Consider the following 13852-nt stretch of genomic DNA (forward strand, 5'->3'; position numbering starts at 1 on the left):
ACAAGCTTTGCGGAAGATGAAAGCCGGCAAGGCAGCAGGTTTGGATGGTATTGCAGTGGAATTTATTAAAAAAGGGGGTGACTGTATTGTTGACTGGTTGGTAAGGTTATTTAATGTATGTATGACTCATGGTGAGGTGTCTGAGGATTGGCGGAATGCTTGCATAGTGCCATTGTACAAAGGCAAAGGGAATAAGAGTGAGTGCTCAAATTACAGAGGTATAAGTTTGTTGAGTATTCCTGGTAAATTATATGGGAGGGTATTGATTGAGAGGGTGAAGGCATGTACAGAGCATCAGATTGGGGAAGAGCAGTGTGGTTTCAGAAGTGGTAGAGGATGTGTGGATCAGGTGTTTGCTTTGAAGAATGTATGTGAGAAATACTTAGAAAAGCAAATGGATTTGTATGTAGCATTTATGGATCTGGAGAAGGCATATGATAGAGTTGATAGAGATGCTCTGTGGAAGGTATTAAGAATATATGGTGTGGGAGGCAAGTTGTTAGAAGCAGTGAAAAGTTTTTATCGAGGATGTAAGGCATGTGTACGTGTAGGAAGAGAGGAAATAGATTGGTTCTCAGTGAATGTAGGTTTGCGGCAGGGGTGTGTGATGTCTCCATGGTTGTTTAATTTGTTTATGGATGGGGTTATTAGGGAGGTGAATGCAAGAGTTTTGGAAAGAGGGGCAAGTATGAAGTCTGTTGGGGATGAGAGAGCTTGGGAAGTGAGTCAGTTGTTGTTCGCTGATGATACAGCGCTGGTGGCTGATTCATGTGAGAAACTGCAGAAGCTGGTGACTGAGTTTGGTAAAGTGTGTGAAAGAAGAAAGTTAAGAGTAAATGTGAATAAGAGCAAGTTTATTAGGTACAGTAGGGTTGAGGGTCAAGTGAATTGGGAGGTGAGTTTGAATGGAGAAAAACTGGAGGAAGTGAAGTGTTTTAGATATCTGGGAGTGGATCTGGCAGCGGATGGAACCATGGAAGCGGAAGTGGATCATAGGGTAGGGGAGGGGGCGAAAATTCTGGGAGCCTTGAAGAATGTGTGGAAGTCGAGAACATTATCTCGGAAAGCAAAAATGGGTATGTTTGAAGGAATAGTGGTTCCAACAATGTTGTATGGTTGCGAGGCGTGGGCTATGGATAGAGTTGTGCGCAGGAGGATGGATGTGCTGGAAATGAGATGTTTGAGGACAATGTGTGGTGTGAGGTGGTTTGATCGAGTAAGTAACGTAAGGGTAAGAGAGATGTGTGGAAATAAAAAGAGCGTGGTTGAGAGAGCAGAAGAGGGTGTTTTGAAATGGTTTGGGCACATGGAGAGAATGAGTGAGGAGAGATTGACCAAGAGGATATATGTGTCGGAGGTGGAGGGAACGAGGAGAAGAGGGAGACCAAATTGGAGGTGGAAAGATGGAGTGAAAAAGATTTTGTGTGATCGGGGCCTGAACATGCAGGAGGGTGAAAGGAGGGCAAGGAATAGAGTGAATTGGAGTCATGTGGTATACAGGGGTTGACGTGCTGTCAGTGGATTGAATCAGGCATGTGAAGCGTCTGGGGTAAACCATGGAAAGTTGTGAAGGTATGTATATTTGCGTGTGTGGACGTGTGTATGTACATGTGTATGGGGGGGGGGGTTGGGCCATTTTCTTTCGTCTGTTTCCTTGCGCTACCTCGCAAACGCGGGAGACAGCGACAAAGTATAAAAAAAAAAAAAAAAAAAAAAAAAAAAATATATATATATATATATATATATATATATATATATATATATATATATATATATATATATTACTGAATCGCTGTAGCTAAAAAAAATGACTTTGGAACACTTTCTAACAATTGCAATTTTCTCGATACAACAACTATAGTAATGTAACCACATAGTTGTGTTCGAGTCAAGGGATAACAACTTGTCCGAATGTCTGCTTTTGAACTTGCTTTCACAATTTCAACTTTTCAGTGTTCGAACTTTGGTTATTACTAGTTTGATAGTTAGTGAGTTGTTGTTGTGTATAAAGGGCTTGTCATCTGATCATACCTTGATGTTTGATGCACAGTTTACTAGTTTTATTTTGCTGTTACCAAGGTGTTCTACATGTTTAATGAAGAAGGTAACCTCATTTATGCATTCTCTATATGTTTGGTAAGTTGGAATGTTTCTCAATACTTGCCATGACCCACTGGAAGACTGAGCAGGGTTTGTTTTTTTAGGTTTTAATTGATTGGCTTGAGTGAGATTGTAGTAATGTTGTCCACAGAGACGTGCATTCTTATGCCTTATGTTTCTGTCATCCTAATTAACAAGACAGTCTTCAACAAGAGAGACAAAGGGTTTTGCTGGATTGATTTTAATTTTGCCTAAGGATCATCATTCTATTAACTGACAGACACAGTATTATTATATGTTGCTTATCCCTGGGGATAGGGGAGGCAGAATACTTGCCACGTATTCCCTGCGTGTCGTAGAAGGCGACTAAAAGGGGGAGGGAGCGGGGGGGCTGGAAATCCTCCCCTCTCGTTTTCAATTTTCCAAAGTAAGGAACAGAGAAGGTGGCCAAGTGAGGATACTAAAAGGGGATGGAGCGGGGGGCTGGAAATCCTTCCCTCTCGTTTTCAATTTTCCAAAGTAAGGAACAGAGAAGGGGGCCAAGTGAGGATACTAAAAGGGGAGGGAGCGGGGGGCTGGAAATCCTTCCCTCTCGTTTTTAATTTTCCAAAGTAAGGAACAGAGAAGGGGGCCAAGTGAGGATACTAAAAGGGGAGGGAGCGGGGGGTCTGGAAATCCTTCCCTCTCGTTTTTAATTTTCCAAAAGAAGGAACAGAGAAGGGGGCCAAGTGAGGATATTCCCTCAAAGGCCTAGTCCTCTGATCTTAACGCTACCTCGCTAACGCGGGAAATGGCGAATGGTATGAAAGAAATATTGTTATTGCCTGTGAATGCATTTTCTAATGTCTCGTGCCATAAACATCTGTCAAAGCCATCATGAAGTCTGGAAATGGCATGACCATTTGATTTCCCTGAGTCTCTGCTACAAGACTGATGTGATGATAAACTAAGTGTGAAAAATACTTTGGAATTCTTCTGTTCTGGGATGTGTTGGATGTTTATTAACATTCCTGTGTCTTTGAAGTGCCTGCTAACCTTGCCTGCTGTGAGTGAGGTTGCATCAGAAACTGATGTTAAACGTTCAAACGAAATTTTGATGTGTGTTTATGGATTTTTAATGAAACACTAGTTGTATGTGATGTTAGAACAACTGAACTCTTGGTATTAAACTTCTCGTTGTTCACTCTAGTGTAGTGGAGATGTGTGAGTCCCTCCCCAAATTCATCATCTGGGATCATACCAGAATTGAGCTTGTAAAGACACAATGGATCTTCAGTTATCAGGCGATTTTCTCGGTTTATTTAATGTCGATTTGTATTCCATTTCCTCTGTGTTTCACTATTTCCTCACTTCTCATCACTGTATGTGTCATTTCTGCACGACAAAATTGATGGTTAGTATTGGAAATAGGGATTTGTCTTTCATAGGAACATGTAGTGGTGTTGATTTTGTGTTTCTTGAAGTGTTCTGTGATGTAAGTGGATTATGTTAAATGGATTTGTTTTTCATGATTTGATTTGTGTGTTCAATTTCCTTTTCTAGAGTTTACTTCTGCTTGGATGATGACTACTGGTTTACTGTGTCTTGTTTCCTTTGTATTTCATGTCATTTATCCTTGTTTAGCTTAATTTATGTTTGCATGAAGTTTGTTTGTGTTTACTAATTACTTTAGCTTTCGGGATATGTTACTAATTATTTCATAATAAGGTGCGATCAATAGATTAATCTTTTATGTGTTGCTATGTTCGAGTATTCCTTCATCACAATCTTTGGTATTACATTTCTCTTTAACATAGTAGTGAACTTCCATCATTATTCAAATTAAGTTTATCCTTTTTTTTACAACATTGATGTACCAGACATAATATTAGTTTGTGTTGTGAAAATAACATTTAGTTTTGATTAATGATTATATAACTCCAGGACGCCATGTATGAAGGTGTTGGAGATGCGAGGGTGTGTTAGAATAGTTGCAGGGAAATGTTGGAGTATGAATAGTAGCAGGGAAATGTTGGAGTAAGAATAGAAGCAGGGAAATGTTGGAGTAAGAATAGGAGCAGGGAAATGTTGGAGTAAGAATAGGAGCAGGGAAATGTTGGAGTAAGAATAGGAGCAGGGAAATGTTGGAGTAAGAATAGGAGCACGGGAAATGTTGGAGTAAGAATAGTAGCAGGGAAATGTTGGAGTAACAATAGTAGCAGGGAAATGTTGGAGTAAGAATAGGAGCAGGGAAATGTTGGAGTAAGAATAGTAGCACGGGAAATGTTGGAGTAAGAATAGAAGCAGGGAAATGTTGGAGTAAGAATAGGAGCAGGGAAATGTTGGAGTAAGAATAGTAGCAGGGAAATGTTGGAGTAAGAATAGTAGCAGGGAAATGTTGGAGTAAGAATAGGAGCAGGGAAATGTTGGAGTAAGAATAGTAGCAGGGAAATGTTGGAGTAAGAATAGGAGCAGGGAAATGTTGGAGTAAGAATAGTAGCACGGGAAATGTTGGAGTAAGAATAGAAGCAGGGAAATGTTGGAGTAAGAATAGGAGCAGGGAAATGTTGGAGTAAGAATAGTAGCAGGGAAATGTTGGAGTAAGAATAGGAGCAGGGAAATGTTGGAGTAAGAATAGCAGCACGGGAAATGTTGGAGTAAGAATAGAAGCAGGGAAATGTTGGAGTAAGAATAGGAGCAGGGAAATGTTGGAGTAAGAATAGTAGCAGGGAAATGTTGGAGTAAGAATAGTAGCAGGGAAATGTTGGAGTAAGAATAGTAGCAGGGAAATGTTGGAGTAAGAATAGGAGCAGGGAAATGTTGGAGTAAGAATAGTAGCAGGGAAATGTTGGAGTAAGAATAGGAGCAGGGAAATGTTGGAGTAAGAATAGGAGCAGGGAAATGTTGGAGTAAGAATAGGAGCAGGGAAATGTTGGAGTAAGAATAGTAGCAGGGAAATGTTGGAGTAAGAATAGTAGCAGGGAAATATTGGAGTAAGAATAGTAGCAGGGAAATGTTGGAGTAAGAATAGTAGCAGGGAAATGTTGGAGTAAGAATAGTAGCAGGGAAATGTTGGAGTAAGAATAGGAGCAGGGAAATGTTGGAGTAAGAAGAGTAGCAGGGAAATGTTGGAGTAAGAATAGTAGCAGGGAAATGTTGGAGTAAGAATAGTTGCAGGGAAATGTTGGAGTAAGAATAGTAGCAGGGAAATGTTGGAGTAACAATAGTAGCAGGGAAATGTTGGAGTAAGAATAGTAGCAGGGAAATGTTGGAGTAAGAATAGTAGCAGGGAAATGTTGGAGTAAGAATAGTAGCAGGGAAATGTTGGAGTAAGAATAGTAGCAGGGAAATGTTGGAGTAAGAATAGTAGCAGGGAAATGTTGGAGTAAGAATAGTAGCAGGGAAATGTTGGAGTAAGAATAGGAGCAGGGAAATGTTGGAGTAAGAATAGTAGCAGGAAAATGTTGGAGTAAGAATAGGAGCACGGGAAATGTTGGAGTAAGAATAGGAGCAGGGAAATGTTGGAGTAAGAATAGGAGCAGGGAAATGTTGGAGTATAGTAGCAGGGAAATGTTGGAGTAAGAATAGTAGCAGGGAAATGTTGGAGTAAGAATAGGAGCAGGGAAATGTTGGAGTAAGAAATTCCTGGACAATATTGTACAGTTTGATGTTTGATGATGATACAGTATTGGTGAAGGTGAGTTTTCCTTTGTGTTGCTTCGCTCTAGGCAGTTCACCAGTCTATGACATTATCATAAACACAAGAAGGAAAGAAAAGGAGTTAACATTGGACATGGCAAAGGGATAATAAAGGTATATATTGAAACATAAGGGTCAGAACAGACTGCTATAATGAGGCATTGGTAGTATAAGACATGAACAAGCTATGAAACTGTAAGTCACACCGAACCAAAGAGGAGAGAGAGAGAGAGAGAGAGCTCACTTTCTGAAAATGGACAAGAAATTATAATGGACAAGAAATTATAATGGATTACCAGGTGAGGGATTGTGTTCCTGATGGTGCCAGATGCACAATGCATTGAGTAAACATGAGATAGTTAACAGTTTGAAACTGTGAAGTACATTACTGACTACAAATGAACTCTCACAAGGTTTTCATGTTCGAACTTGCGTATCATTAACTTTATCCTTCTTAAAGTTTCATGCATGGATGCCTATATGAAGTATATATTTTATATTCATTATTTTGCTTTGTCGCTGTCTCCCGCGTTAGCGAGGTAGCGCAAGGAAACAGACGAAAAAATGGCCCTACCCGCCCACATACACATGTATATACATACACGTCCACACACGCAAATATACATACCTATACATCTCAATGTATATATATATATATATATATATATATATATATATATATATATATATATATATATATATATATATATATATACACACAGACATATACATATATACACATGTACATAATTCATACTATCTGCCCTTATTCATTCCCGTCGCCACCTCGCCACACATGAAATGACAACCCCCTCCCCCCGCATGTGGGCGAGGTAGCGCTAGGAAAAGACGACAAAGGCCACATTCGTTCACACTCAGTCTCTAGCCGTCATGTAATAATGCACCGAAACCACAGCTCCCTTTCCACATCCAGGCCCCACACAACTTTCCATGGTTTGCCCAGACGTTTCACATGCCTTGGTTCAATCCATTGACAGCACGTCGACCCCGGTATACCACATCATTCCAATTCACTCTATTCCTTGCATGCCTTTCACCCTCCTACATGTTCAGGCCCCGATCACTCAGAATCTTTTTCACTCCATCTTTCCACCTCCAATTTGGTCTCCCACTTCTCCTCGTTCCCTCCACCTCTGACACATATAACCTCTTTGTCAATCTTTCCTTACTCATTCTCTCCATGTGCCAAAACCATTTCAAAACACCCTCTTCTGCTCTCTCAACCACACTCTTTTTATTACCACACATCTCTCTTACCCTTTCATTACTTACTCGATCAAACCACCTCACACCACATATTGTCCTCAAACATCTCATTTCCAGCACATCCACCCTCCTCCACACAACTCTATCTATAGCCCACGCCTCGCAACCATACAACATTGTTGGAACCACTATTCCTTCAAACATACCCATTTTTGCTTTCCGAGATAATGTTCTCGACTTCCACACATTCTTCAAGGCTCCCAGAATTTTCGCCCCCTCCCCTACCCTATGATCCACTTCCGCTTCCATGGTTCCATCCGCTGCCAGATCCACTCCCAGATATCTAAAACACTTCACTTCCTCCAGTTTTTCTCCATTCAAACTCACCTCCCAATTGACTTGACCCTCAACCCTACTGTACCTAATAAACTTGCTCTTATTCACATTTACTCTTAACTTTCTTCTTTCACACACTTTAGCAAACACAGTCACCAGCTTCTGCAGTTTCTCACATGAATCAGCCACCAGCTCTGTATCATCAGCGAACAACAACTGACTCACTTCTTTCACACACTTTATTACATAAAGTTTTGATGGCTGTGTGGCATATCACTGGCTTTCAAATGTGTCATTTGCAATGTTTATGGTCGTATCTCTCATTATATGTCTGACACATGTGTTCAGTTTTGTTTCATCATGTTCAGACTTCTGGTGCCTTGTGGGTGTATCTCAAATAATCCATGATTGTAAAATTGTTTTTTAATGTTGATTTTGTGCTGTTAACTGAGTGTTATGTTGTGAAAACATGAGCTGATAACCATAGGGCATCTACAACAGTTGTACAATATTGAAAAAAGTGATCTCCATTTGTGTGAAGATCTTGTAGATGTATTAGGGTTGTTAGATGAGTTTGAAATGATAAACAATTTTTTGATGAAATTATCAACATGTTTGGTGCTAGTGATGGTAGAATTGTTATCTCATTATTCATTCTTATATTTTATTTATACTTGAGTTCTGTTGGAAATTATAGATACTATGAATGAAACATGTTTTCTGTCAATGTTTTGTTATAGATGATAGATAGAAGTTGATAGACAGTGGAGAGTCAGAGGTTTTTATTACAGACAGGGGGACTTGCGTCCGTCTTGTTACCCTATGATGCCACCTTTGATTGGTCGTGGGCCTAAGGGCCACTGGTGATTGGAGGAGGTTGCCTCCAAGTGCCACTCCTACTTGGCTGGAGGGCCACAGTTGGTGATTGGAGAAGGTGTCGTTCGTGAACCAGCTGACTGGCTGAAAGGAAGTTAAGTTCGTCCCACATCTGGATGTCCCACCTTCTCTTGTCCTGACAGCGACGACACTGTATGGAGGGGGCCATAGCTTGACCCCAATTTGACCTAGTGACCTGGATGGAAGGTCCCAGTGTCGAGGGGGACTGGATAGATGACCCGGCGTGGCCATCTGGTTTGTTACAGATGGTAGACTGTAGTGGATAGACAGCTAACGATCAGGGACTTCCATTACCAGTACTTCCCACTTGGCGATTGAGAGAGAGTTACTGACAGCTACGTAGTGAACTAACACTTCAGTGTATGTCAAGTTTCACTCCTCTGACCCAGGCAGCTGTCTTCTCAGTCTGACCCACATGTTGACTACTGGCATTCTGTCCACAAACATACAATCTCTTCTTTTCGTTCACTACATTTCACAACACTGAACCCACATTGCTCATTCTTCGTAACTTGAGTCGATAAAAGCAGTAATTACAAACATGTAAGTAGAAACATTAGGGAGTTGTAAGTAGAAACATTAGGGAGTTGTAAGTAGAAACATTAGGGAGTTGTAAGTAGAAACATTAGGGAGTTGTAAGTAGAAACATTAGGGAGTTGTAAGTAGAAACTTTAGGGAGTTGTAAGTAGAAACATTAGGGAGTTGTAAGTAGAAACATTAAGGTAGGAGCGTTAGGGAGTTGTAAGTAGAAACATTAGGGAGTTGTAAGTAGAAACATTAAGGTAGGAGCATAAGGGAGTTGTAAGTAGAAACTTTAGGGAGTTGTAAGTAGAAACATTAAGGTAGGAGCATAAGGGAGTTGTAAGTAGAAACATTAAGTGTGAGCCAATGTGACCATTGTACTAGTGTGACCCTCTGCCAGTGACCTGTTATGGCTGAGGCAATTAAGGTCAATTAGTGGTCCTGCAATTCGCTTGTTGTGGAGACTGTCTTGGTCACCACCTGGAGGTAGTTACAGGTGGGAACAACCATCAGTGATGTAAATAGAAGTTAGAGATTGTTAAAATTCGCCCTAAAGAATATTTATGTTTCGGCGGGATGATTTTATTTAGAAACATGTAATGTTTTTAGACATTAATGAGAACAAATTTCAAGATCAACTTTTCAGGATTATTTTGGTAGAAAGAATTTGTGTTTACGTCTTAATTAGATATGTATTTTATTGAAGAAAATATAAACATGTTTGGCTGTAATGTAGATCAAGACACTGAATATTTTAGAATTTATTTATGAATCAAATTTACTAACACATACAAGATATGGTTTCAATCTTGGTTGTGTTGTGTTTATTTTCTCATAACAACATAGATTTATTTCCCAGCAAGGTTGTAGCAGGAATAAATGATGTATTAATTGAGGAAAAATCCTTGATTGGCTAATTTATCTAATTTTATTAATTGTATCATAATTTTGTTTACGTATATACAATATTGTATACAGAACAACATATTTTCCTTTGACCTTGCTTGTTATAACTAGTGGAAGCAGTACTCAGGTCACAACAACTTTATAACCAGTTTGGGTCAACGGTAGTTATGGCCATGGTAACTACCTGTTTGATCATTAGTTAAGTTTCCTTTTGATTTCCCACACAGGACTCGAACCGAGGGCGAAACTAGCACAGACTGGAGGAAGGAAAGAGCTGCCATACTCTCTGGTAAGTTCAGATTACTGTATGATGTATAATACATTAATGGTTATTACTGTATGATGTATAATACATTAATGGTTATTACTGTATGATGTATAATACATTATTGGTATGATGTATAATACATTAATGGTTATTGCTGTATAATACATTAATGGTTATAAAGGAAAGAGCTGCTGTATGATGTATAATACATTAATGGTATGATGTATAATACATTAATGGTTATAAAGGAAAGAGCTGCTGTATGATGTATAATACATTAATGGTATGATGTATAATACATTAATGGTTATAAAGGAAAGAGCTGCTGTATGATGTATAATACATTAATGGTATGATGTATAATACATTAATGGTTATAGTGAACATAGACATGAGAGAGAGAGAGAGTTTGATGTCTTGTATGATTTATGATCAATTAATGGCTCCTTGCGCTACCTCGCAAACGCGGGAGACAGCGACAAAGCAAAATAATAATAATAATAAAATAATGGCTTTTAAACGATTCTGTCTCTGAATGGTTACGACCCAATGAAGTAGTTATACTCTGACAAGGTGTATGATTATCACTGGGTGGAATGGGGTAGTTTCTCCAAGGTCCATGTCTCTTGTAAGGAGTCCATCATTACCCTGCTCCTTGATGGAGCGCAGCTCAGAAGCTGAACACGACCTTCACAGAAAACGTCTTGTGGGTTTTATTATTATACTAATAATGTCAAACTAATTGTTTGAGAAAGGTAAATATGAGTAATTGGGTCGTATAGATTCCCGGAAATGTCTGTGATGTAGTAACTACATAATGACCTGGTTATGAACTACCATTTAGGTGATTTGAACTTCCAAATACTGAAATGTTTGTTTATATTTACCATCAGTTCTTAGTGAATGCATCACAATAAGTTGTTTATTTATATGTTTTCGTATTGTTGTTTTTTAGATTCATTCCATAGCAATGGAAGTTAGATGTTGCATAGCAATGGAAGATAGATGTTGCATAGCAATGGAAGATAGATGTTGCATAGCAATGGAAGATAGATGTTGCATAGCAATGGTAGATAGATGTTGCATAGCAATGGAAGATAGATGTTGCATAGCAATGGAAGATAGATGTTGCATAGCAATGGAAGATAGATGTTGCATAGCAATGGAAGATAGATGTTGCATAGCAATGGAAGATAGATGTTGCATAGCAATGGAAGATAGATGTTGCATAGCCATGGAAGATAGATGTTGCATAGCCATGGAAGATAGATGTTGCATAGCAATGGAAGATAGATGTTGCATAGCAATGGAAGATAGATGTTGCATAGCAATGGAAGATAGATGTTGCATAGCAATGGAAGATAGATGTTGCATAGCAATGGAAGATAGATGTTGCATAGCAATGGAAGATAGATGTTGCATAGCAATGGAAGATAGATGTTGCATAGCAATGGAAGATAGATGTTGCATAGCAATGGAAGATAGATGTTGCATAGCAATGGAAGATAGATGTTGCATAGCAATGGAAGATAGATGTTGCATAGCAATGGAAGATAGATGTTGCATAGCAATGGAAGATAGATGTTGCATAGCAATGGAAGATAGATGTTGCATAGCAATGGAAGATAGATGTTGCATAGCAATGGAAGATAGATGTTGCATAGCAATGGAAGATAGATGTTGCATAGCAATGGAAGATAGATGTTGCATAGCAATGGAAGATAGATGTTGCATAGCAATGGAAGATAGATGTTGCATAGCAATGGAAGATAGATGTTGCATAGCAATGGAAGATAGATGTTGCATAGCAATGGAAGATAGATGTTGCATAGCAATGGAAGATAGATGTTGCATAGCAATGGAAGATAGATGTTGCATAGCAATGGAAGATAGATGTTGCATAGCAATGGAAGATAGATGTTGCATAGCAATGGAAGATAGATGTTGCATAGCAATGGAAGATAGATGTTGCATAGCAATGGAAGATAGATGTTGCATAGCAATGGAAGATAGATGTTGCATAGCAATGGAAGATAGATGTTGCATAGCAATGGAAGATAGATGTTGCATAGCAATGGAAGATAGATGTTGGAAGATAGATGTTGCATAGCAATGGAAGATAGATGTTGCATAGCAATGGAAGATAGATGTTGACAGTTTTGATGGTTTGCCACTTGGTGTTTATCTATTTATTGACATTTTAGGTATTTGTGAAGAGTAAACATGCGCTCTTTTATTTTTACCAAATTATTACTTTTTTCACTTAAATTAAGTGAGTTAGACAGTTTAAAAGATTGTAAAGTGTTTGGTTTCTTGTTTACTCTTTCATTTTTGAAAGGATCACAATTTTGCGCGTGATCAAGTATATTCCTATGAGTCCACGGGGGAAAATGAAACAGGAAAAGTTGCCAAGTGCACTTTCGTGTCATAATCACATCATCATCAGGGGAGACACAAGAGAGAAATATAACAGTCACTTGATATACAACGAAGAAGAGACGAAGCTACGACGCCATTTGGTAATGATGTTCGTCTCTTCGTTGTATATCAAGTGACTGTTATATTTCTCTCTTGTGTCTCCCCTGATGATGATGTGATTATGACACGAAAGTGCACTTGGCAACTTATCCTGTTTCATTTTTCCCCTGGACTCTTAGGAATACTCTATCATGTGCTTTATTTAAATGTAGGTCGAGGGTCATATCAAGATAAACAATGACTGGAAACATTCTTAAAGAGGGAACTGCTTTGGTCAATTGTTGTCAATGTGATTGAGACAGTAAACAAATCTATAAACAACTTTGTGTGAGTTAATGTCTCGTTTTATAGTGGTTTTAAGAGTTTTGTTTACATTTGAAATGCTTGGGTAAACAGATGGTTAAGATGAGTGGTTGGGTAGACGTGTTTGACTGAAGCACAGATGGTGCTGGTGGTGGAAACCTTGACTGACACACAGATGGTGCTGGTGGTGGAAACCTTGACTGACACACAGATGGTGCTGGTGGTGGAAACCTTGACTGACACACAGATGGTGCTGGTGGTGGAAACCTTGACTGACACACAGATGGTGCTGGTAGAAACCTTGACTGACACACAGATGGTGCTGATGGTGGAAACCTTGACTGACACACAGATGGTGCTGGTGGAAACCTTGACTGAAGCACAGATGGTGCTGGTGGAAACCTTGACTGACACGCAGATGGTGCTGGTGGTGGAAACCTTGACTGACACACAGATGGTGCTGGTGGTGGAAACCTTGACTGACACGCAGATGGTGCTGGTGGTGGAAACCTTGACTGACACACAGATGGTGCTGGTGGTGGAAACCTTGACTGACACACAGATGGTGCTGGTGGTGGAAACCTTGACTGACACACAGATGGTGCTGGTGGTGGAAACCTTGACTGACACACAGATGGTGCTGGTGGTGGAAACCTTGACTGACACACAGATGGTGCTGGTGGTGGAAACCTTGACTGACACACAGATGGTGCTGGTGGTGGAAACCTTGACTGACACACAGATGGTGCTGGTGGTGGAAACCTTGACTGACACACAGATGGTGCTGGTGGTGGAAACCTTGACTGACACACAGATGGTGCTGGTGGTGGAAACCTTGACTGACACACAGATGGTGCTGGTGGAAACCTTGACTGACACACAGATGGTGCTGGTGGTGGAAACCTTGACTGACACACAGATGGTGCTGGTGGAAACCTTGACTGACACTCAGATGGTGTGCTGGTGGAAACCTTGACTGACACACAGATGGTGCTGGTGGTGGAAACCTTGACTGACACACAGATGGTGCTGGTGGAAACCTTGACTGACACACAGATGGTGCTGATGGTGGAAACCTTGACTGACAGACAGATGGTGCTGATGGAAACCTTGACTGACACACAGATGGTGCTGGTG

The 13852-nt window shown here is 39.9% G+C and overlaps 1 protein-coding gene across 18 annotated transcripts in view; it reads left to right on the top strand.

Annotated features, from left to right (window-relative positions):
- Positions 1–13852, top strand: part of Spn (protein phosphatase 1 regulatory subunit spinophilin) — a 340216-nt gene that overhangs the window by 164426 nt on the left and 161938 nt on the right. For all 18 annotated transcript variants that reach the window (XR_011715867.1, XM_071688241.1, XM_071688240.1 and 15 more), the window contains one exon: positions 9894–9955. Coding sequence is in view for 17 of the 18 variants with exons in the window: in XM_071688241.1 (XP_071544342.1) it covers positions 9894–9955 (62 nt within the window). In the remaining variant the exon portion in view is untranslated. The remainder of the gene's footprint in view (positions 1–9893; positions 9956–13852) is intronic.

The sequence above is a fragment of the Panulirus ornatus genome, chromosome 45, assembly GCF_036320965.1.
Source record: "Panulirus ornatus isolate Po-2019 chromosome 45, ASM3632096v1, whole genome shotgun sequence".
In the NCBI taxonomy this organism is placed as follows: domain Eukaryota; kingdom Metazoa; phylum Arthropoda; class Malacostraca; order Decapoda; family Palinuridae; genus Panulirus; species Panulirus ornatus.